The sequence below is a fragment of the Myotis yumanensis genome, unplaced genomic scaffold (genome assembly GCF_028538775.1).
Source record: "Myotis yumanensis isolate MYYU_CA2020_CCGP unplaced genomic scaffold, mMyoYum1.0.hap1 SCAF_8, whole genome shotgun sequence".
NCBI lineage: Eukaryota > Metazoa > Chordata > Mammalia > Chiroptera > Vespertilionidae > Myotis > Myotis yumanensis.
In genome coordinates this window covers 56140840-56167319 of record NW_027223759.1, presented here as the reverse complement: position 1 = coordinate 56167319, position 26480 = coordinate 56140840, and the positions used below count along the sequence as shown (strand labels likewise).

At 40.2% G+C, this 26480-nt stretch overlaps 1 protein-coding gene across 4 annotated transcripts in view; it reads right to left on the bottom strand.

Annotated features, from left to right (window-relative positions):
- CCDC148 (coiled-coil domain containing 148) overlaps nucleotides 1-26480 on the bottom strand; it is a 220351-nt gene that overhangs the window by 95508 nt on the left and 98363 nt on the right. For all 4 annotated transcript variants that reach the window (XM_070423447.1, XM_070423446.1, XM_070423445.1 and 1 more), the window contains exons 9-10: nucleotides 25856-25994; nucleotides 23265-23471 (exon numbers count right to left, since the gene is read on the bottom strand). In XM_070423447.1, the coding sequence (XP_070279548.1) occupies nucleotides 23265-23471; nucleotides 25856-25994 (346 nt within the window). The remainder of the gene's footprint in view (nucleotides 1-23264; nucleotides 23472-25855; nucleotides 25995-26480) is intronic.

Below are 26480 nucleotides of genomic sequence, written 5' to 3'. Positions count from 1 at the left end.
ATTTGGTACTTCCTTCCTACACTTCTCATTTATGGAGGGTGAAATATAGTTCAAGGATGAATGAAATAAAGTATCCTTGAACTAAAGTCAAATAGAAAAAGAGCACAACTACTGCCAATTCCTTGGCAAGTCTTATCTTTGACAGAGATAAGAAAAAGAGGAAACTCCATAATGCCTTAACCATAGGTCAGGTATGAAACTCTTCCCCAGGCAGGGTGGACTCAGATCTGATGAAGCTGCAGAAGCCAGAGAACAGGACGCGTGGTGCTGTGCTGGAATGGATGCCTGGTCCTTACTGCAGAGGACGGGACAGACAGTTGAATGCAAGTCTGCTGTGGGAAATCGACCTTCCAGTCAAGATTCAAGGAGAGCATGCCTAAGAGTCAAGTACACCAAACCCCACATTTCTTCTCATTCATTAGGAAAGAATGAAACAATAAAATCCAGAATGTATCTCTTGGACCTTAAAACCTTGTCTCAGAAATTGAAATCTTCCAGACATAAGAGTGGATAATTTTTTATTCTAATTGGAGATGGTGTCTTTGGACGAGACTGGAGAACGTGAGAAGTAAATGCTGGCTCTGAACAAAGAGTCAAGGGAAGGTCTGCTTTCTGCACCACCAAGTATGATTCTAGACCAGCAAACTTCTACATGAGCATCCTATAAAATCAGGAAGAACATTTCTGTGGGAGTCGTACAAACCTGATATAGACCATGTCAAGCTAAATGAAGGGAGATGAAAACAGGTAAAAAGTGCATGTGATGGTGAGAACAAGCATGATACACAGAGAATAATGGTGAAAGAGATATTTGATTATCAATAGTAAGTAACAAATATGTTATTTACTATTGCGATCCCAATGTCAGCTACCAATGAAGTTACATTAGCATTTCTGTACAAAATTTATTGCTTCCTCCTGCTCACCTCCTCCCATGGGAATTCAGCCCACTATAAATTTCTCTCAAAGCATTTCTAGAGATTAACAGGGGATATACTATCAAGTTCATGTCTGATAGGCATTTGCTCTTTCTTAGAGCTCGGGGGGAGGATCAGCCATCTCAGCTTTGCATGCACTAAGTCTGAAGCTCTTACAAGGGCTTTGAAAGGCATTACCTGGTGCTTGCAAACTCTAGAGGTGCTAACCAGCCCTGCATTCCCTCTAGCCTCCTATGCCACAGTGACTCTGGGTCCCTTACAGAAACAAGTCATGCTCATTACTCCCTGTTCCAAAGGATGCAGATGCCAGGCCATCCCTCTGTCAATATCTCTCATGAATTTGTCTCAGGCACGTCAATACTAGAATAGATGCATGGCATGAAATTATAGGATCAATATAGGTTTTGCAGGATCTATCTTGCTTCTGTTAAATATTGTAAGTCCCTTGGAGAGGATTCCAACCTCAGCCACTGATTCTTTTCCTTCTTTCTTATTTTTTTAGGCATCAACAGCGATATATATTTTTTAATTTATTGTTTATGGTATTACAAATAGTAGTACATATGTCTCCTTTTTTTCCCCCATTGACCTCCCCCCGGCCTCCCCTACCCCCCAGTACTTGACCTCACCCCCCCGGCCCCCCCCCCCCCCCCCGAGTGTCTTGCGTCGATTGGTTGTGCTTACATGCATGCATACAAGTCCTTCGGTTGATCTCTTACCCCTTCCCTCCAACCCTCCCCCACGTTCCCCCTGTAGTTTGATAGTCTGTTCGATGCTTCTTTGCCTCTATCTATTTTTGTTCAACAGTTTATAATGTTCTTTGTATTCCATAAATGAGTGAGATCATGTGGTATTTATGATTCTTTCTTAAAGAAGGGAAGAGTGTTTATTCTGCAGCTCCCTGGCCCTTGCTCCATGCTATGTTCCAAGATAGCAATATATTACATAAGATAGAATCTGTATATTACTCCAATATATAGATGACTCCTTGCTAAAATTCATGAAGTCTTGATGGAACTTCAAGATTTTACTGAACTATCATAGATGTTATTAGCCTACGGTTACAAGTGAAACTCGCTTCGTCCAGGCTCTGGCTATTCAACATGTGGTCCATGGACCAGCAGCTTAGTCATCACATGGGAGCTCATCAGAAAAGCATAATCTCCAACTCCACCCCAGAATGTGCAGTTTAAGGAGATCCTCAGGTGATTCATGTTTACATTAAAGCATGAAAAGATAGTATTATAAACTATATCATTAAATTACATTTTAGAAAATTACATCTCTGATGGCAACATGGCTCATAGATTTGAGTCATGAATACACATGTCTGTTTTCATCTGCTGCTACAGCCAGCAGAGCCTCTGTGATTCATATATGGGTGCCAGCATCTGACCATTGTAGCTTCTGGTGGTGTTACACCCAAACATTTAAACATTGAAATACATAGTATTTTATATTAAACTAGAGGCCCAATGCATGAAATTCATGCAAGGGGCTTGGCCCCCGCTGCCACAGCTTCGTCTGGAAGGTCATCTGGAAGGACATCCAGAAGGACTTCTGGTCTAATTAGCATATTATGCTTTTATTATTATAGACTAGAGGCCTAGTGCACAAAATTTGTGTATGGGGGCGGGGGGAAGGGTCCCTCAGCCCTGTCTGCACTCTCTCACAATCCGGTACCCCTCAGACATCCCTCTCGCAATCTGGGACCGCTGGCTCCTAACCACTTGCCTGCTTGCCCGATTGCCCCTAACCATTCTGCCTGCCTGCCTGATCACCCCTAACCACCGCTGCCTGCCTGCCTGCCTGATCACCCCTAACTGCCTCTGCCTGCCTGCCTGATCGCCCCTTACCACCTCTGCCTGCCTGCCTGATCGCCCCTAACCGCTTGCCTGCCTGCTAATCACCACTAACCACCTCTGCCTGCCTGCCTGATCACCCCTAACCACTCTGCCTGTCGGCCTGATTGCTCCTAACCTCTTGCCTGCCTGCCTCATCACCCCTAACTGCTCACCTGCCTGCCTGATCACCCCTAACCGCCTCTGCCTTGGACCCTGTCACTGCAGCTTCACCCAGAAGGTCATCCAGAAGGATGTCTGGAAGGTCGTTCAGCTGTCGGGTCTGATTAGCATATTATGCTTTTATTATTATAGGTTATTTTCTTTTACTTCCCTTTTACATTATTGCTAGAGCATGATAGTGATTTTATTTTCAAGTTATGTGTTTAGGTTGATAGTATTTTCTATGGATTTCATTTTGGAAGAAAAATGAAATGTTATAGTACATTTGTTACAAATAGGAGGCATTGGGTCTGAGGGCATTGGCAACCACTGCAAGGTCCATGGGAAGCCATTCACAAGTTTTATGCAGGGAAGTAACATCGCAGAATGCTTTGTTTCAGGTAGCTTTTTCTGGTGGCTCTTTGGAAGATGGGGTTATAAGACTGGTGTTAGAGGAGTTGACTTCTGCAATCCAAGAGAGTCTGAGGAGTGGACAGAAATCAAAAGAAAAACTGGAGCCGAAACCAGTTTGGCTCAGTGGATAGAGCGTCAGCCTGTGGACTGAAGGGTCCCAGGTTCGATTCCGGTCAAGGGCATGTACCTGGGTTGCGGGCACATCCCCAGTGGGAGATGTGCAGGAGGCAGCTAATCGATGTTTCTCTCTCATCGATGTTTCTAACTCTCTATCTCTCTCCCTTCCTCTCTGTAAAAAAATCAATAAAATATATTTTTTAAAAAAGAAAAAGAAAAACTGGACAGAGAGGAATCTCAGAAGCAAGGATGGAAGCATTCAAGAAGAAAGGTGCAAGTCAACAGAGTCAAATGAATTTATATGAACTATAAAATGAGTAGCTAGGTAACTACAAAATACTTGCACAGCTGGGAACAACAAGGCTGACTCACTTTGCTTTGGCATGAGTGTTGAAGGAAAGAAACATGGAAAAGGAGAATGGAGAAACAATGCTACCCGGCTTTTTTCTGAGCAGTATTTTCCTTTTGTCCCTAAGTCCCTGCAAGTGGTCCTGCAGTCTTTAGGAAATGGCATTGCTAAGAATCTGCAGAGTGATTTCTAGTCCCAAATCAAATGCCATATACATCACTTCTGGCAGGCCAATTTTCTGTGGCTCTGTGTCCTCATCTGTAGTTTAGGGATAATAATGTTTGCTCGCTCATAAGATAGCTTTGATGACAGAAAAATATTCATCAACATACTTTGAAACATTAAGGAACATAACTAAATCGTAATTGTTATATTGTTTAGATTTCAGCAATATAATAGGTTTCCATTCATAACCTGTGTACACACAGGTGGGAGCCATGCCATTTGCTTCTAGGTAGTAATTAGGTTTCTCCTTTCTCAAAAAAGAAAGAACTTCTTGATATTAACACTTCTTTGTGGCTTCCTACTAGGGAATTTATGTGAACAAAGAGACCTAACAGCTCTGTGGCTTTTGGGAGTCTCTTTCTTCTCAAATCTCTATCAATCTAGTTTTACAATCAAAGTATATTCTTTGGAGACCTTTAGTGACAGCTGGAAGTCAGAGTTGCACTTGGTTATATTTATTCATGGTATTTTGTAAAAAGATTCTTGATGGGGAAATTTTAAATTGAAAAAATGTCTCTAGAGAAATTATTATTACTTTAGACAAGTATAGGTAGTCACAATGACATACTGTGGTGAGCATTTTTCCCAGACAGAATCACCCCTGTGCAGCGGCAGGAGTATTGTCAGTACCCAGAGTGTGTGGCCTGAGCATCTATTCACTTTCAAATCAAAGAATGACCACTATACCTGCAGATTCCTGACAAGCTTTCTGATTTATTTTCTTTAAGAATGCCTAACTTTTCCCAAAAAGTCAATTGATAGAGAGACAGCAAGATATTGAAAACCTATTTCAAGAAATAATGGCAGAAAACTTCCCCCACCTGGAGAAAGAAATGGACTTACAGGTCCAAGAAGCGCAGAGAACCCCAAACAAAAGGAATCCAAAGAGGACCACACCAAGACACATCATCATTAAAATGCCAAGAGCAAAAGACAAAGAGAAAATCTTAAAAGCAGCAAGAGAAAGAGGCTCAATTACCTACAAGGGAATACCCATACGACTGTCAGCTGATTTCTCAACAGTAACTTTGCAGGCCAGAAGGGAATGGCAAGAAATATTCAAAGTGCTGAATACCAAGAACCTACAACCAAGATTACTTTATCCAGCAAAGCTATCATTCAGAATTGAAGGTCAGATAAAGAGCTTCACAGATAAGGAAAAACTAAAGGAGTTCATCACCGCCAAACCAGTATTATATGAAATGCTGAAAGGTATCCTTTAAGAAGAGGAAGAAGAAGAAAAAGGTAAAGATACAAATTATGAACAACAAATATGCATCTATCAACAAATGAATCTAAGAATCAAGTGAATAAATAACCTGATGTACAGAATGAACTGGTGACTATAATGAATCAGGGACATAGAAAGGGAATGGACTGACTATTCTTGGGGGAAAAGGGGTGTGGGAGATGCGGGAAGTGACTGGACAAAAATCATGCACCTATGGATGAACTCAGTGGGTGGGGAGTGAGGGTGGAGGGTGGGGTGGGAGCTGGAAGGAGGGGAGTTATGGGGGGAAAAAAGAGGAACAAATGTAATAATCTGAACAATAAAGATTTAAAAAAAAAAGAAGAAGAAAAAAAAAAAAAAAAAAAAGTCAATTGATATACTTAAATGCAAACATTAACATGTAAAATAGTGCTATTTAGTTGTAAATGATTTATATGACTTGAAGTTTTTCAAGAGTCTTATCAGGCCAGGATGAGGCACTAGAAGTTTATTGGGTTTCAATTCAAAACTGCCTAATTGTACCATTGAGCCAACTTTAAAATCAAGTATGAAGTATTTCGTTAGGTGAGCTGAAACTCCATTCAGACACACAAAATGGCATTTCTATTGTCACTGATGAGGACTTTCTTCAGCCATATGAATTATTGTGAAGTAAGTAGGCATCCCATATGGTCGTTTATACACAGATAATCATGGTGCTGGAACAGACTTTAAAAAGATCTCTTAGGTCAGACTAAGCCTCATTATTTTAAATGCCACACATTTGTTCTAGAAAATGTACATTTTGTTAACATGACAAATAGGAGAAAAAGTATGATGCTTCATGCTAATTAACAACCTATACACAAATTCCAAACTGACCAGCTAATTACTAAAAATTCACTCAAAGATGCAAATATACTACAGAGATACTAAAATTGCATTTACATGTGAATCACAGAATATTAGAGGTAGAGATAATTTAGTCCAACTCTCATCTTTTACAGACAAAAACGTGAGGCCTGGAAATATTAAGTCCACACAAAAAGTGCCAGGGCATGAAACAGAATGCAAGAAATTCTCTTAAGAGGCAAAACTTATTAGGACTAATTACGACAGATATCTTAAGTCAAATTATGATTTGAAAATTAATATTGCAAATGTGTTAAGGCTATTCCCAGGGCTACTGCAAGTAGTTGCGAAGAATGAATGCAGAGCACAACTCGAGGGGGTGCTGCCATTTGCAGAGGCTAAAGTGAGGCAGCACAACCTAAGGGTTAAGATTTAGGGTTGGGTTTTTTTTTCTTCCATGTTTGACTCCCTAGTATTTAAAAATATGCCAGCATATACTCAGCACTCACTATATTTGTTGAATGGATGAATGATTGTATGAATGAATGAACAAAAGAACAAATGAATGAATCATCCATTCAATAATGAAAGCTATAAACCTGGCCATCTTTGGCTTTTTCTTCTCCCTCACCCCATTCTGTTGATTTAATTTTGTAAATATCCCGCCATCCCTTCCTCCTCCATCTCTATAATCATCACTCTAGTTCACACCACTGTCATCTTTCACTCAGACTATGGCAACAGATGCCTGACTTCCCTCCCTTCCACTAGCCCTGTCCCCATAAAATCCATCTTCCACGGAGCTATCAGACTGATCTTAAACTTGTCAGTTTCCTACTAAAACTCTTTAATGGCTTCACATTACACACGTTGACTAAACTCCAGCCCCTTGACATTGCACACAGGGCCCTGCAAGATCCAATACACACCCACCTCTCTAGCCCTCATCCCATTACTCTCTGGCCCACAATTTATGAAAAAGAAACAACAAACTACTATTGAACCCTGACATGTTGGTTACTGGTCTACGGGAGACTGGCTCATCTGTCCCCAGGTCTGGAATGTCCTCCCACTTCTCATTTTACCAAGCTAATGAATACCATCCTTTAGAATTTAGTTCAAACGGTTGCCTCTCCTGTTGCTTAAGACTGCTGTCTCCTCCTATAGGCTATGTACCCTTCTCTGTGCTCCCATAATTTCATACTTCTCTCTCCCAAGGCACTTACGTAACACCCTCTATAATAACTGTTTACATGCCTGTATCTCCTACTAGCATCTGGATCCCTGACGGCATTGTATCCATCTCTGAGTGCCTAGCGCCTATCACAGTGCCTGGCACAGAGCAGGTGCTCAAAAAATATTTGGTGACTAAATAAATGAATGACTTATGCCATATACAAAGGAAAAGAATTTTTGTAATAATCACTAAATAGTAACAAGCAACTTGTGCCACTTTTAAATACTCAGCCATTCAACCTATGTCTTTTACAAATTCCATCTTTTGTTAAAGTAAAGAAATAGGCACAGAGCCCAGAGGAATCACTTTTAACATGTCTCTTATGGTTCTTTCATGCCCGGAAATTTGATTCTTTTTATTATAAATGCTTCAGGCACCAACAGATTATTTTTCTCATTTTTTTTGTTCAACTTTATCCCTTCCTTAGTCTGCCTCTCTCACCCACAACAAAGAACCTCCATTAAGCAAACACATCCAAATGTAACATTTGCTATAAGAAGACAAAAATAGGAGAAATTTGATATACATTATTTTAGACATTTACAAAATGGAGATGTTCTCAAGTAGTCTACAGTGAAAATAGTCCGATGGGAATTCACTGGATTAAAATCAGTCTGATGCCAAGCAATCATTGTGTTCGGAGTACTAAATGCTTCACTACTTAAATACCATCGATATCAAAACAGAGATTTGCTTCAATAACCAATATATTTCATTTCTTCATTTTCATCCAGAGTGCTATGAAAATATATGACACATTAAAAAGATGACCTCATCCACTCACTTATAACCTGTCAATCTTAAACTTGAAATTCTTTTGCTAAAAGACTTCTGTGCTATCTGGGGCTAAGAGCAAGGAATCAGTGTTTCTATCCAATTATTCTCTCATTCACTGCCTAAAGTTTCCCCAATCAAACAATGCTAGGGTGAAAGGGCAAACTACAAAACACAAATAGATCAGGCCTCTGAGTTTCTAGCTGGAAAAAAGTATATATAGAAACCAGAATGAGCTCTGGTATTATGAAAGCCATAGGGATTGCCTTGAACAGAATAAGATGAGTTTGTACCAGGAACTGATTTTAAAATACAAACTTTTTAAAACTATGACAAACATGAAAGCCAGATGTGAACAACTGGACACATAAGTAGATTATCAGAGGACATAAATGGCTATACAGGATTCTTTCTATAGCTCTTTTTTAAAGCTAAAGTCAATTTCATGCAAATATGACTTATTCAAGGATATATGAAATTAATACTGGTGCTTATTGAGTACCTATTATGCATTATAACTGGTGTTAGGCAGTAGTGATACAAAGATGAATAAAACATATATCCTTCTCTTCATATGTTTACTAGTAGAGTCCAGCAATAGGCGTAGACACATTTACATGAGATCTCATAAATATAACGAGAGGTGAGCACAGGGAGAACAGCGTGAGGTAGGAGGAAGATATGCATAACGTGTAAAATCAGATCTCTAGAAAAATATAATACACCATTATACATACAGTGTCAAAGGAGCCAACACACCTACTTGTCTACATACTAGGTGGCACCAAGTGAAAGTGCTGGTATGCAGCCATGCTGACCTACAAAAATAGCACTGTGACATGGGTTAGCCTATGAGTTTAAAGCAAACTTTTACTTAATTATTTTACAATACTTTGTCCACAGAAAGCAAGTACAGGTAGAGAGAAATGGAGAGGAGGAAGGGTAGATGGCACCATGGGACTAAGAGAAGCTAGGGAATATAGTTACCTCTTAACCAAGTCTTTTTTTCCCCCTTAAAATTTTCTAAAAATTACCAGATACTCAGCTTTCCAGAAGAACTCGAGGGTCCTGTGTTTGTCTTTAGAGAGATTAGTCCATAGAGATCCTTTATGCAAATGCCTGAAGCAGAGGTAGAGTCTCATGGAGGCAGGTACCCCCAAATTCTTGCTGGCAACTCACGGCCATAGAGTCTGCTAGTTGTCCCTCTTTTCTATTCATAGTGATACCTCTTAATTTTGGTGGACAATAACCACCTAAAATAAACCACACTGTTCAGCTTGCAGCCATGTATGGAAGGTCTGAGTAAGTGCTGGTTCATGGGAGGTTACATGGGACCAATTGCTGGAAAATAAACTTGAAGGCAGTGGTGGTTTTCTCCTTCACTTCTTCCTGATGACTGGGGAAGTCCTTCCTTCCCAGTTAGTACAGTTTTGTCTTTTGCAAGACGATCATATAAATAAAATCATATAGTGGGTAGCTTTTGTGTCTGGCATTTTTAATTTAGCATCATACCTTTGAGATCTGTCCATGTTGTTGTGTGTGTCAATACTTTTTATTGCTAAGTAATAGTCTATTATATGAAAGTATCATAGTTTGCTTATCTCTTCTCCAGTTGAGGCATTGGATTGCTTCTAGTTTTAGTAATTACAATAAAGCTGCCACACATGTTCATTTACATGTTTCTGTGTAAACATAGGTTTTCATTTTAAATGAGTAAACATCTAGGAGTAAAATCGCTGGGTCATTTGGCAAGTGTATGCTTAATTGTGTGAGTGTATCACAAAGTGACTGTATCATGTTGCACTCCCACCAGCAATGCATGATCATTCCAGTTGCTCCACATCTTTGTTAACATTTGGCATGGCCAGATTTTTTTATTTTAGACTTTCTAGTAGGTATATACCAAGATCCTATTTTGGTTTTAATTTGCATTTTCCTAATGACTATTGATATTTAGCAACTTTTCATGCCTTATTTGCCATATATCTTCTTTTGTGAAGTCAGTGTTCAAATATTCTGCTCCTTTTTTTTATTGGGTTGTTTGTTTACCTATTATTAAGTTTTGAGAATTCTTTATAAATCCTGGTACAGGTCCTTCATCAGACATGTCATTGACAAATTGCGAAGGCCTGTCTTTTTATTGTCTTCACATTGTCTTTCAATGAGCAGATCTTAATTTTGAGAAAGTCCAATTTGTCCATTTTTTTTTTCTTTTAGGGGATAATGTATTTGGTGTGATGTTTAAAAATTTTTGTGCAACCCAAGATTATAAAGATTTTTCTCCTTTGTTACCTTTCCCTTTGTTTTGTAGTTTTCAGTTTTACATTAAGGTCAACGATCCATTTTGAATTAATTTTTGTATAGGACACAAGGTATGTATCTGAGGTTCATTTGTTTTTGCATCTGGATAAGCAATGGTTCCCACACCATCATAATACTAAAAGGCCAAGAGGCGTCATGACCGAAACAAACAAACGACTGGTCACCATGAGGTGCATGGAGCACCTCTCGGGCCCTCCCCCGCAGCTCACAGGCTCTGACCGCAGCAAGGCTGGTGGCCAGTGGGTGGGCAGGCAGGGTGGCGAGGTGGGTGCTGCTGCGAGTGCAGTGGGTGGGTGGGCGGGGCATGCATGGGTGGGTGGGGCGCGTGATTTCGCGCGCTGGGCCTCTAGTTTGTTTATAAAACTACTTTTTCTCCATTGAACTGATTTTGTATCTTTGTTGAAAATCAACTGACTATGGACGTATGGGTCTATTTCTGGATTCTCTATTTTGTTAAATGAGACACACTTAAAAAAATTTTTTTAGTAAACATGTTTCTATTTTAAATAGAAATTTGAAAAAAAAATACTGGTTTTCAAAGCTGTGGCTTCCACTCTTAAATTACCAGTCTTTGAAATTATGGCTGCCTCAAGTTATATCGTATAAAGTCACTGCAAAATACAAACATACAATACAATGTATGCCATACCACATATCCTCATTTCCAAAACATCTTGTGAGATGATGTTATGACTTGTCACTGAAATATAAGGCTATCATTACAAAGACCATTAAAAAGTACAGCCTCTTTTTAGACTTTATAAAATAGACCCCAATATAGCCACTATGCTTTTTTAAAACAGATAGTTTAAGAGTAGGGCTATTTTCAGTATTTTACTTGGAACTAATACACAGATTCATCAAGTCCCCAAACCCTGTGGAATTTCAATTAACTACCTGCCAAGAGCCATGGATAGCATCATATAGCCGAACAGAGGAAATACCATCTGCTTCTGTGACCCAAAATCACTCTAGTATCAATGCCTATGGCTCCTCAGAGCTCTCTTGATTCTGCCAATGTTAACGCCATGGTTAACCACAGAGAACTTCTCTGTGATGCCCCCAACTGCAGAGGCTTTAGGGAAGCCAGCAATGCAAGGGGTTCATCGATATCATATCACTGATTATGCTGATGGTTCATGGCACAGTTGATGACAGCAAGACATTCATGAACAAATGTCCTCAATTGGCAGCAACTACTGAATGCTTGCCAATTGCTGTGGTAAACTAGACATCTACATTTTTAAAATTATGTTGTTTTTCTTTTCAGATCAAGGAGGTATATAATGTGAGGATCATTAATGTCCAAGAAGAAACTTGCTATATATCCCATTACCAAGAGAAAAAAAAATAATCCTGAGATGATGCCAGAAATAGAAATGACAACGATGGACACTGACAGATTGTTATGTGGTAAAAGCGTCCTTTCCCCTGCGTCTATTCCCTCAGGCCATGTGGCAGATGGGTAAGCTTTCTGTGGTCACTTCTCTCTTTAAGGTGATCTTATACAGCTAAGTGAAGAGTCAGTGCTGGCTCTGACTCCTGCTCATGTAACCTGCAGTCGGCAAGCAGTCATTCATGTTAGAATAGCACAGCAGGACCCAGACAGCACGGGGTCAGAGTTATTAATAGCTGCACACAACAGAATGCACACTAGTTAGCTTAAGAAGAAAAGTATTAATTACTGGATTTTAGAAAGTTCACAAAGATTTTGGAAGGATCACAGAAGTAAGCTCTAGATTAAGCTTCCAGGAATAACATCCGGAACTGCATATCACAGAGCTGTCTGGTAAGTCACACTGCCTCTGGCCCAATTTGGAAACTGCTGCCATCCCCACTGATCCCAGAGTACGCTGCCTTTGTTGGTGGCCACACCAGCAAAATGGATCTCTATGCCTTCACTTGTCTCCTCACATAATTCCACCTCTCTTTAGCTTTTGTTTCAGTAGTTTGATAAGTATGCGCCCCGGTATAATTTTCTTTGTATGTATACATGTTAGGGTTTCCTGGGCTTCTTGAAAGTATAGATTGATGTTCATCAAATTTGGCAAGTTCTTGGATATTATTTCTTAAATATTGCCTCTCTCTCATTTTCTCTTACTTCTTTCTGGGACTTTAATTACATATATATTCAATCTTTTTACTATGTCCTATATCTCACTTATGTCTCAATTCTATTCTGCTTTTAATTTTTTTTTAAATTTTCTCTTTACGTGCTTTAGTTGAATTTTTTTTTAACCTGTCTTCAAGTTCAGTAATCATGTTTTCTACCCTGTCTTGTCTGCTTTTAAAGCTTATCCAATAAGTTCTTAATTTCAGGTATTGTATTTTGCATTTCTAAGATATGTTTGATTTATTTTTATATATTGTAATTCTTTACTAAAATATTAAATATTTTTATCCATTTGCCCATCTTTTCTTCCATTTACTTGAATATGCTAACCATCATTATTTTGAAGTTCCTCATTGCTTCTTGGCCTTTTGGCTAAGATCAAGTGTATTTTGAAGTTCTTGCTTTTCAACTACAATATATAGATAATTTCTGTGTCTGTTTTATTATCAATCACTTTTTCCTGTTTCTTTGAGTGTTTGGTAATTTTTATTGTGTGTTGGACATTGTGGAGGATCTATCATAGAGGCTCTAGATTATATTATTTTTCTCTAAACAGTATTGAATCTTTCATTTAAAGGCAATTAAAATGCCAAAAAATCTCCTGGATCTTGTTGATGCTTTATTTTTACTTTTTTAGGTTAGGTCTCTTTCAGTTTTGTTTATAATCACAGAGTGCAGCCCATATCCCTAAGGCAAGACCATTCTGGAGTAATGGAATGTCTAGAGTGTTCCCCAAGATTTTTCCTGTTCAGCTGGACTAGAACTCCAATACCTACACCTCCCCAAAATGCGGGACCTCTGAAATCTCCATCAGGTCCTCAGCTTTCCAGTAGTTGTTCTCTGTTGACCTTTTGGTATCTCACTCTATATATTCAGAGCTTACAAGCAGCAAAGGACTCATCAGGTATTTTTATTTGCATTTTAGAGGCTCTTTATCTGCTGCTTCTTTATCAGTGGTACCTTGACCCCAAATCTCAGCTACCTTTACATCCCAAACTCCAAACTCTGCTTCCTATAATCTATTAGGACTATAATTTTCTGCTTGGGTTACATTTATTTCTACCTCATATTAAAAAAAGACACCAGGAAGAAATCCAGAGTGAATTAGGGCTCACCTTAGAAACTTCTCTTATTTCAAAGATATTACCCACCACTGGTTGTCCAATACCTGAAACGGTGTTTTACCATGTTATCACAGTTGCTTACCATGATATCAGTCATTCATTATCACTGGAATTGGAACTGAAAAAAACACCTGTATTTTGAATTAAAATACAATTTACCATCTGATTTGTGAAACCTAAGTCCAGCATCCAAGGAGACTGAAATCTATAGAGAAAGGAGATCATGGAAGGAGTGGATGCTATGAGAAACTACCAAAATGAGAAAAGGGTGTTCAAATAATATTTATTCAAAAAAGTACCTCTACCTTTCCTAACTACTGTGGCTTCTTGATTAGGGCACACAATTGGCTAGTGATGAGGATAAAGAACACAAAAACAAGATGAACTGGAGAAGAAAACAAGTGCCTGGTAAATTAGTTCATGCCTAAACTGTACCTCAGCTTTTTAGGTTACCAGGTTTTATTTTTAAAACCACATTTGACATCTCAGCATATTCAGTATTGACAATTAGGAATTGAAATTAACTTCTTTTATGTTTGTGTGTGTAATTACTTTTTAATGACTTTGCATATTCACATACTTGTTTCTACAACAAGCGTCCTCATAAGTAATGCAAAAAGAAGGTAATGAAAGTAGTACTATATCAGGAGGCATTATAAAAGGGGGAAGATGCCTACGACTTACTATATACTTTATTTTATAGGAGCACCTACTGTGTTCCAAGCACTGTTATATTGGGAGAGGGGGGTGAAGGCATAGGGGAATGGAGGGGATATATTAATGCCAAGATGTATAAGATGGGTTCTTCCTTGCAGTTGTGCAGGAGACATGGATTTTTCAGTATGCCATAATCACTGGCAAGTCAGGATTATGTACAAGGGGTTAGGGAGCACCAAGAGAGAATTGAATCTAGCCAAGAACTCAAGGAGGTCTTCCTATAGCAGACATTGGAGCTCAATCTTGAAGATGAATGAGACTCAGCCAGACAAAGAAAGGTAGGAGGGACATTCTAGGCAAAGCCAACAACAGCAGGAGCAAAAGCACAGAGTCAGGAAATAAAATATTGACCAAAGGGAGAGGGAGAGTAGATTACAAGGAGTTTTGCATTTCTAAATTGTACAGTGTGAGGTGGAATGTGTCAAGAAGGGAGGCTGGAGAGGGAGCTGGGGTCCATGCTACTGAGGACTGGGAAAGCCATGCCAAGGAATTTGGGCATTATTATAAGCACAGGGATGCCACTGAGGAGTTGCCATCAAGGGATGAGATAACCCAAACTGCACTTGAGGTAAAGCATTCTGCCTGTGGTTTAAAGGAAAGATTCCCGAAGGGCAGGGTGTGAAGCATCGCTGTCAGAGGACAGCTGCAGTCGGTCGGGAACAATGTTCCAGGGCCCAGTGATAGAAGGAAGGAGTAGACAGTTAAGAGATAAAATGTTCTAAAGTTGGTACATGGCTATGAGGGTGAGAGAGAAAAGGAAGCTAAGATACTTTTTGAGAAAGAAGTATAACCTACTAGGGGAAAGCAAAGATTTCTATTTTGGACACTGAATTTGAGGCATCTGTAGACTTCTAAGTTGATATAACCAGTATGTAGCCAGATAAATGAGGTTCAAGAAAGAGCTGTTCAGAGATGAGAAAAAAGAGTTGAGAGAAATTATACACACACACACACACACACACTAGAGGTCCAGTGCACAAAATTCATGCACTGGGGGGGGGCGGGGGGGGGGGATGTCCCTCAGCCCAGCCTGCATCCTCTCCAATCTGGGACCTTTTGGGGAATGTCCGGCGAGTGCTCCGGCTCCACAGAAGATGCCGGACCGGGGAGCAGCTGCTCAGAGGGTGGGTCCACAGAGGCACAGCTGACTGGGATGAGCGATGCTCCCACAGCGGGCCAATTCCCGCAGGCCACATCCCCACCAGTGCCTCTAGTTAGCATATACAGTAGGTACAGTCATAAGGGGTTTGGGAGCTAATGAAGTAGAGAGAGAAGAGCAAAGTGCAAGGACAGAAACCTGGAGGACACCAGGGTTTTAGGAATAATGACAATACATGGGCAAACTAAGAATCACCTTCAGATGTGGTAACATGAATAATTATTTAGATGTTAATGGAGTGAACAATGTCAAAGAGTAAGTGATCAAAAGTGAGAAATGAAGCAGAGAGGTCCACTAGACTCGGGATGAAAGAATGAATTAGTTAATATGGAGGTCACTGGTGACCATGAGAGAGGGGAGGATTGTGGTAACAAGAAGTGGTCAGAGGTCCTGGAGAAAACAGTATAGATTATTCTTCCAAAAGGTTGATTTCAAGCAAAAGGGTAGAGACTAGGGACCACCCAGGAACCAGAGGATGACTTAGAGTCAAGAGAATATTTTATTTGGATAAGAAAGACTTAACCATATTTACAGGCTGAGAGAAATACCCCACAGAGTAAGAGAAAAAAAGATAAGGAAAGTGATAAACATTAGAACTAAGTTTTAAAGTGCTTGCATGGATTGGAATCCCGAACATTAGAGGGAAGGACTGGGCATGAACAGGTAGAAGGCATCACAGTACCCATCAGGAGGAAGGCAAGAGGCTACAGGAAACAGAAAGACATAGGGTGGAGAGGCAGGAATTAGGAGTCAATTTCATTCTTCCATGACTTCTTTTCATTGATAAAATAGGAGGTGGATGTCTCTTGGGAATTTGGTGGGGACAGTGTATGGTGATAGGTAAGGGTCTTGTAAGGACTGGTGACCCTTTGAAACAGTCATAAGAGGAATGGGGAGAATTGGCAAACTAAAGACAGTCTGACGGCCTCTCCTGTGGCACTGAGAGTCCAGGTGAAGCTGACTTTCCCTAGCGGCACCTGACCACCCAGCATGGCTGCAGAGGACATACATCATCTATGTGAGGGATCTGGGAATGCGCTTCCCCAGCTGCCAAGGAAGCAAGCCCGCACCTAGCTAGTGATCTGGGCTGGACACTGGGGAGGGGCTGGTCGTCTGGGAAAGATAGGAGATCAAAGAGCAGGTTTTGTGGGAGAAGAATGGGAGTTCTACTCCCCCACTTCCGTCTTACGCCTCTGGCAAGAAGCCTAAAAGCCTCTCTTTGCTACAGCAACTGTAACTGGTAGAACAGCAAAATAGAAAGAGAGAAAAAGAGAAAGAAAATTCATTATTTCAAAATTCTTCTAGCACTATTCTAAAAAGACACAAACCATCTAAATCAACTCCTAGAAGCCCTTTTAAATTCCAAGACCGAGAACAAAATTATGGTTAAATGTTTAATTAATGTTTATTATAGCTAGCATGTTAGTTTTAGAAAGGTCAAATTTATGATACAATGAAGTGATATTTTTCACATTCTCTGGGTCTATTTTATAGCACAGTGGAGCCCACAGCATAATAAATATCTTCTATTATTCTGTAAGATGATTGTATACAAAGCTTTGTAGGGCTGAGATAATATTGAATTTCAAGTCAAATGAGCTGGCGTGAACCTCAGGCAAGTCACTTTATCTCTCAGGACTCAGCTTTCAGACTTGGAAAATGCAGGAGAGGGATAAATCTCCAAGTTTCCTTCCAGGTTAAAAAAAAAATCATGAGTATAACTTGATATTTTAAATTACTATTAGAATCGATAGAGTTACCCTTTTTTATGATGTATTTTTGGTCCTAGCTATACATTCTTGTACCTCAGTCCCTGATCAGGAGCACAAACACCAATGATAACACCATCTCTATGGGAAATAAAATCCATTTTAGCACAGTTTAATTTATGCATCAATTTCTCCATTCTCTGCCCGCATGTAATCCTGCGAGGCTTCATCTCCAAAAATCCAGAAATATTTGTTCACCATCTTGTGACCATGGTCACAAGACACTCCCTATTTTGTCTCTAGGATCCAAGCAGCTGATTTCAGTGGGTGGGCGCTCTGCAGAAACCCCTGCACCTCTTAACTTAGATTTGTCATGACGGTAAAAAGAGAAAATACCTATTAAGCATCTATTGGAAGGCCCAAGATGTAGGGGACCCATTGTAGAAAATGCCCGATACACTGAGCAGCACAATGTGTGGGAAATAATAAAAACACAGCATTATGTTTGTTCCCCATTCAGATGTTTCTGTCACTACATGAAAAGTAGTGACAGAGCCCATGGCTCCCTCTTGGGTTACAGAGGATCCCAAAGTCACTTGAAGTCATAAAATACAGTCTTGATTCAAAATTAAATTGTCTCGTTCCAAGATTAATTAACTCTTCCCTCTTTATTCAGAAGATGACATCTTTCATTCCCTGGATGCTTAGACCCTCAGTCCACAGGTGGGAAGGGAAAGGAGAAGTGAGGTCAAGGAAAGGACCGCTGATCATACTGGTGACTGACACTGTCCCAAGCAAACCTGGCAGGTGGGTAATGCTGACTCTTGCTCTCCTGCTAGTTCTGTTGCCATGACCGTGAGCTGAACTGTTCTCAGAAAAACTCCCCTGGTGTGGGCCATACACATCTTCCTCTGACTAGCTCCTTCACTTCCACCTATCAGATTCCCATTTACTGTAGTTCCACTGCACTGTTTTGGGGGCCTCCTTAGCTGTGGCAGGAGCCCTGCTGGACAGAAAAATCTCCGTCAGAATGCCTCTGAAAATGACCCATGCCACTAGCCAATGATTTCTTAAATAGGGTACATAAAAGACTGATAGATAACATTTCATGAGGTCATTCCAGCTTCCACTCAGGATGTAGAAAAATGTTGCTCCCACATTAACCACAATAAGAAGCGAAATAACCTATAACATCAGAACTTTTCTTGAACCCACCAGAGAGTAGAGGCCACAGGGCAACAAAGAAGCATGAGATTTAAAGAAAACCAGATGGCTCCGAGAAGAGAGGCAATGCGAGAACTAGCTTACCTGAGGCAGAGCACCTGAGAAAGACAAGCCACCAGAGAGGTGGGGAAGAAGATTGCAGCTAGCGCTCTGTAATGACTCTGTGGTAGGCAGTTAGACAGACCTGAGTAGAGCAAGGCTGTCAGGCCAGGTACAGAAGGTCACCAGGGTAGAAAGCCCTGGGTGACTGTAATGAACGAAAAAGGGAAAATGAGGACCTTGGCCCCAGGGCAACCTTTTCTCCTCTAGCACATCAGTGGTCATGAGGTTCAGACCCCCTGAATTTTCTTATTGCTGGCCATGCTCTTAGAGGGGGAACAAATAAGGAGGCTGAAGAATGGCCCTTACGCATTAAGCCCCCAGGACTGCCGGAAGCCGGTCCATCCTTGCTGCTTGACACAGTCGCTGCAGGAAAGAAACATCTACACAGCATATGTTTCAATGGACCTGGCATATATAGCATACTGTTTTTAATATGTTTGCTCCCTTTAGCGCCATGTGTTTTAACCAAGGTCACCTCTCTGAGAAAGGTTGTTTCCCCAGGTGGGGATCTTTCCCTGAGGTTAGGGAGGGGATACAACCCCTTAATTAAGTGCTAGGCGGGTAGTTAAGCTACATGGTCTTTACTCCCTGGAATGGAGATGAGAAACACCTTAACCCTTGTAATAGAAATTGACAGGATTAAAATCGGCTGGTATAAATACGGATGTAATAAGACAATAAACGTCAGATCCTCATCAGTTCCTAACCAGAACTCCGACCAGAACTTTGGCTGGAGATCCTGGCTATAGGTCCTGACTAGGCTGCTGACCAACTGAAGGCTGTCTCCGTGTCATTCCTTCTTCGCCGACTCCGTCCACACCTTTGGGGACCCCTGGACCTGCTGGGCTTGGACCCCAGCACAGGACAATGGGGATCTGACCCACATCAAATACATCTAGGCTTAGGTTGTGGTTCAGCTCCAGGCCCAGAAAAGCAGCAAACCAGACAAGAGAGGCCAGAGCTGACCTCAGGACCAGCTACATTAACTAATGACCCCTACCCGGGCACCAACCAATCAGTGAAGCCCACGACCCCGAAAGGACACCAGTGGAAAGCTGATGAATATTCTATTGGATCCTCCCCTAAAATCTTCACCCTTAAAAGCCATTAGGATAGAGGAGCCAGCCTGCTCTCTCTGCCCCCAGTCCCAGGAGCATACCTGTGCTTTTTCCCTTTTCCTCCCCTCGCCCCGCCCCCAACCTTTACCATCCTCTTTCCTAAGCTCCAAGGGCCCTGCAACTTGTTTCCTGACCCCATTTCTTCTACCACTCACTTCTTCTGCCGCTGTGACTCTCTTATAGTTGGAGTCTTGAGTGCGAATTCTTTCCTAGCCAGTACTGAAGTTGCTGAACCAAGGTCCAGTCTGGCTCCAGCAGTCTAACATCTGGTGCCATTTCGCCACCAACAAATTCATAGCTATTTTTTACTAATTTGCTGCTGTATAGAGGAACCCATGGAAGCTACAGACACAAGAGGAATTTATACCCCCTTACAGATTTTTCTCCACAAACCTCACCGAATGCTCATAAGAACATGGTCAGAATGGGGGAGCAGAGGAAGCATCCTAAGGTGGTGCAAGTTGGTGAGGGAGGAACAAAAGCCCCCAGAGGTGGGGAGAGATGAAGAGCAGCAAACACAGCAGGCTCGAGGGTGGACTCCTTACAGCTGGGGAAGGGGAACAAAGAAACCCTCCTTCCCAGGGGGAGGGGCAGGAAGCTCTCTCCCACCCAGGTGCCACCAAGACACCAGGCAGGGTTTGTTTGCCATGGGGAGGAGGGCAGGATTACTGAGTAGGTTCTACTCAGGGACACAGGTCCTGCCTGACTGAGACTGAGGCTGAACCAGGAGAGCAGAATGCCTCTTCCCCTACCAGACTGGCAAGTATCTACTGAGAATCTACTGCAGGGGAAGGAACAAGAGTGGCAAGTCTCTCCCTCAGGCACAGGCTATAAACAAAGTAACACAAGTGGCCCCAAACTGGAAACAATGGTGAATGGATAAATGGTGATAAAGCATACCATGGAATACTACTCAGAATTTAAAAAGAAGTAGTAATATATATAATAACATGGTTAGATTGCAAATGCATTATGCTAAGTGAAAAAAGCCAGACTCAAAAGGCCACATACTGTAGGGTTACATTTATATGGCATTCTAGAATAGGAAAAGCTATAGGGGCAGAGATTCCTTGCCAACAGCTGGAGGTAGATGAGGGGCTAACTACAAAGGAGCGTGAAGCATTTCTGAATGGTGATGGGACATTTCTATACCTTGATTGTGGTGATGTCATGCATTTGTCAAAACTCATAGAAAAGTACACTTAAAGGGTGACTATACTGTATAAAACACATTTAAAAACTAAAAAGAAAACAGAATTTTATTTAAATTAAGAAGTTCTGTTCATCAAAAGTCACCATTAAGAGAGTGAAGAAACAAGTCACAGATTGAGAGAAAATAAAAAGAAATATAACTTGCATACAGAAAATACAAATGAGTAAGAAAAGAAAGACAACCCAATAGAAAAAAAAAATAAGCAAAAGACTTGCGTGGCATTTTACAAAAGAGGATATCCAAATGGCCAAAATACATATGAAAAGCTGTTTAATATCTTTATCCTAAATGCAAATAGAAACCATAATAAGGTACTCCTACACCTCCACCAGATAAGCTAAAGTTAAAGACTGGCAATACCAATGTAGGTGAGGATATGGAACTGAAACTGGTTGCAAATTTCTATAACCACCCTTTCAAAATCTATTTGGCAGTATTTACTAAAGCTAAACACACCTGAGTCTTATAATCCAGCAATTCCACTCCCAAGTATTTATTCAATAAAAATTAGTGCAAGAGAACCCAAATAAATGAAATCAGAAATAAAAAAGACTGACACCACATGCCAATAAATTGGACAATCTGGAAGAAATTGATAAATTTACAGAGACATACAATCTTCCAAAACTGAATCAAGAAGAAACAGAATATCTGAACAGGCTGATTACAACTAACAAAATTGAAGCAGTAATAAAAAAAAAAACTCCCAACAAACAAAAGTCCTGGACCAAATGTCGCCACAGGTGAATTTTACCAAACATTCAAAGAAGAACTTATACCTGTCATTCTCAAACTAGTCAAAAAAAATTCAAGAGGAGGGAAGACTCACAAGCTCATTTTACAAAGACAGCATAATCCTAACTTCAAAACCAGATAAAGATACTATAAAGAAAGAAAATTATAGGACAATATCCCTAATAAACAGATGCAAAAATTCTCAACAAAATATTAGCAGACCAAAGTCAGTAATACATTAAAAAGATCACCCACCATGATCAAGTGGGCATTTATTCCTGGGATGAAGATTGCTACAATATTGAGAAATCAATCAACGTGATTCATAAACAAAATGAAGGGTAAAAATCATATGATCATATCAATAAATGCACAGGAAGCCATTGACAAAATCCAGCACCCATTTATGATAAAAACTCTCAGCAAACTGGGAATTGAGGGAGCATACCTCAACATAATAAAGGCCATATATAACAAACCCACAACCAACATCATACTCAATGGGGAAAATCTAAAAGTGTTTCCCTTAAGATCTGGAATAAGACAGGGATTGTCCACTTCCACCACTCTTATTCAACCTGGTACTAGAAGTCCTAGCCATAGCAATCAGACAAGAAGAAGCAATGAAAGGCATCCAAGTTGGAAACAAGTAAAACTCTCATTATTTGCAGATGATATGATACTATACATAGAGAACCCTAAAGATTCCACCAAAAACATCTAGAACTGATAAATGAACTCAGTAAAGTAGCAACATACAAAATAAATGTTCAGAAGTTGTTTGCATTTTTTATACACCAATAATGAACTATCATCAAGGGAAACAAAAAGAACAATCCCATTTACTATTGCTTCAAAAATAATAAAATCCCTAGGAATAAATTTAACCGAGGATGTAAAAGGCCTGTACTCAGAAAATCATAAGATACTATAAAAAGAAACTAAAAAAAAAAAAGAGAGAGAGAGAGACAAATAAAGGAAGCATATACTGTGCCGGTGGATAGCAAAAATTAAAATCAGAGGAGCCACTGAGGCAGCTCCTCTATTCCCCTGTGAGCATCAGACACCAGTCCACAAGCCTCCAACCACAGGGGTGACCCACTAAACTCACCAGCCGTCCTGGAGGCGCCTCACTGGGTCTGAGGAGGAAGGAAACCCCATCTCCTCAGCCTCTCACTTTATTGAGGACTCACACACAACCCATCAAGCTCTCCTAACATATCTCCTCACAGATTCTCTTTCCTCTCCATAACTTGACCCTTCTTTAAGTGTGAATGAGAGGTTCACGCATCTTTGAGCCAGCTTCAGACGGTAACTTTACAACTACGCCCTGCGTGTTCGCCCCGCACCTCACTCTGGCGTGCAGCATGAATGGTGTGGAGTTGGCTATCATCTCCCAATCAGGACTTCGATATTAAGCTCCTGTTACAGGAACTTCAGCTTGAACCACATGAAATTCTTGATTGTTGATGGTTTGAACTAACAATTTTATTCAAAATAGGCTTTTTAAGGAGAGTGAACTTCAGTTAGAATTTGAACAAGAGGGGAAAGTGGATTCTTAAATGAATACCCATGAAAACACTGAAATACCTTGTGCAAAGCATCTCACCTTGGCTTTCAGGTCAGCACACAAATCCTGTTGCTTTCTCCTGTCCTTAGCCAACGTGCTCTCCATTTCATGAGCCGCACAGGCCTCGGCAAGTGTCAGCACAGCCTTCTGTATAAAATCCCTCCTATTCTTATTCCAATTTGATATCAGGACCCTTCGCTGCTCCCTTGCAAAGTGATATTGGTCACAACATTTCTCATGTTCGACCTGAAAAGAAAACGGATGGATATTAGCACACTCTTTACACTTATAACGAACGTGAGTCTATGCCTTATGTCATTGTTACGAAAATGAATAAAATGAATGATAACAACTGATATTTACTGGGGACAAGCATCTCTGGTTCCAGTCCCAGAGTTCTGAGCCTGTGGCTAACTGGTAACTAGGGACTATAAATCCGTAGTTTCCTCGTACAGGATGGAGTCAGACACAGGCGGCCCTATAATAACTTCCACTTCTACATGGCAATGAATCTATGAACAGAAAGCATTATTTCCCCTATATATAATTTCAAAAACACTCCATCTTTAAATTAGTTTGGTATTTTAACAATTCGTTTAAGTGCTTCAGTTTGACATGTGCTAATAAACATTAAAAAATTGTTACAAATAATCCTGAAAACTCAATTTGCCCTTAATAATTTGCCCGGATGTTAAGATGTCTAAACTTGAAGTAATTATAGAAATGACATTAGCCCTTTCCATCCCACACTCCGGAGGGACATGGCATTCTCACATCAGCAGCAGAAGTTCCTGCTGCCCATGAATCCCAACCAGTGGAGATCTCAGCCTTGAGGGGAGGAACAGGAATAGAGATAGCCCGAGTGGTTGAAAAAAATCTCTGTAGGTGATTCTGAAATGCTCATTATATAAATGTGTCTCCTGAAGTTGAGAGTCACTGACCTAAATAATTCTTTATTTTGCCAGTATAGACCATGTTTCTGAATTTGATACATTATTGAACCTCTAAATGGTGTGAAAAAAGAAGGTCGCAAGCAGGGAAAGGTTGGTCCCACCTAAAAGAATAATTCAGGTTTGTTTAATTAGGCACATGATGAAACAGGCTATGGTTTCATGTACACCAAACATCCGCTGCTCAAATCTGTTCTGTAAACTTTTTAGCTTTGTTCCCCAAAGCCAAGAATACACTTAAAACCTGTCAAACATTAAGAAAGGAAGCATGCACCATGCAGAAATGCATACTAATCAGCCCAATGTAAGAAGTAAATGTAAAAATCTTTATTATGTAAATAGTAGGCAAATATAAAAAGTCTACAAAGATAAAAAATGACAGCTGGTCACAGAAGCAACTAGATTTGACAGGGGATAAAAAGAAAGATCTAATTTAATAAATTAAGACTTTCTAAAAATTCTAGAGTGAATTATTTATTACATAACATGTTTTTTTAATGTGGTGTGTTATGTGTCTTTTTTCAGAGAGAGGGCGAGAGAGAGGGAGAGATAGAGAGAGAGAAATATCAACCATTTGCCTCTCATACACAGTCCAACTGGATTGAACCCGCAACCTAGGTATGTGCCATGACTGGGAATCAAACCCGTGAATTTTTGGTGTACAGGACAATGCTCCAACCAACTGAGCCACACTGGCCAGGGCTAATGTTTTTTAAATAACAGGTATCTGCTATTTATAGCTCAAAATTAAAACAAATAATAATGGGAGGGTGGGGGAGAAGATAGATGATGATCATACTAGCTGTATGGCCTTTGCTTCAATTTCTTCATCTGTGAAATAAGTATAACAATGGTACTTCTCTTATCAACTGTTATGTGTGTTACAGGAGCTTACTGTACACATGCCTGACATAAAGTAAACTCTATATACATGTTAGTACTGTTCTTACTTGCTGAACTTAAAAGTTACAAAAATGCAGATTATGTGATAATATTTTATAGGCTGGCCCATTTAAAAGTTCAGAGTCTATGCAAACTTGTTTACATATATACTAGTATTTTAAGGTGAGTTTTATGAAATTAATTGGTGACAAGTTAACTTTTGTGTTCTTGTCTTGTCAACTAGAAAATGAAACAATAATTTCCAGGCCCTTCTCAGGGAAATTTCAGGCATGGCTATGAATTTGAGGCATTTGTGTGCCAGAGCCATGTAGAGGGGTCAAACAGAGTTATGGTGGTGGGGACGGTACAGATAAGAACCAGCCCGCAAGGTGAGTGTTGGCTTCCCCATGACTAGAAGGACTGAGGTGTGGCAACTCTGTGGACCAAGGAGCAGGAGCAGGCATTCCACTTTCCAGCAAGACCCAAAGAAGAAATAACCTCTGATGGCGGGCAGGTTGAGTGTATACACACCTGGAAGTCCAATACTAGCAGAGCAACCAGGGAGCCACAGTGAAGATCTCTGGGGCAAGTGAGCACAGAAGAGCAAATGTTGCCAGGGGGGTCACCCACCTTCTTATGGGCCACACAGACTTGAAATATGAGACTTCAACCTAGAACACTACTATTTTCTAGACTGTAGGAATAACTAAATTTTGGAGCACTATCATATATATATATATATATATATATATATAACTTAACAATTTTGGACCAAGGAAACAACTTGCCAGTACTCACCAAAGCATGCCTAGATTTGTGAGGAAAATATCGTTGTAACATGTCCAGATACAGAGTTCTTCTGCCACAGAGATCTCCAGGATACTGATCCAAAACAGCCTGGTATACCCAGTGTTCTTCTTCACTTAATTGGAAGTTTCTGGAAGCAACAAAAATATTACAACATGTTGTTAAGCAATCATGGAGTTTGAGGGACCTCAAACTATCCAAGCTATTAGCAAGTAAGGATGATTACCTAAAATGAAGCCTTTTTTTTTTTTTACTACATTAGCCAAACTAAATATCTGCTATTGAAAAGGTTCTAAATTCTACTACAATTGGTCCTTTCAATCCTTTATTTGGTCTTGCCATGAGTTCCAGGCATAATTTGAAGAAGTTTGACAATGAGACATAGTATTGTTAAAATATTTATTCTATCTTGCCTGTATTTTTAAAATATGACTAGTAAATGAAATTTTTAAAACATTGGGAAATAAATTATTAAACATACAGATTAAAAAGGAATTTTGCTTATTCAACAAAGTTCCTATTTCTAGACTGGAGGAAAATACAAATGTAGACAGTTAAATGAACAATTAGATGCAGGAAACTAAGGCCTGAGGAATGCACTTCATTTCAGGTTTGA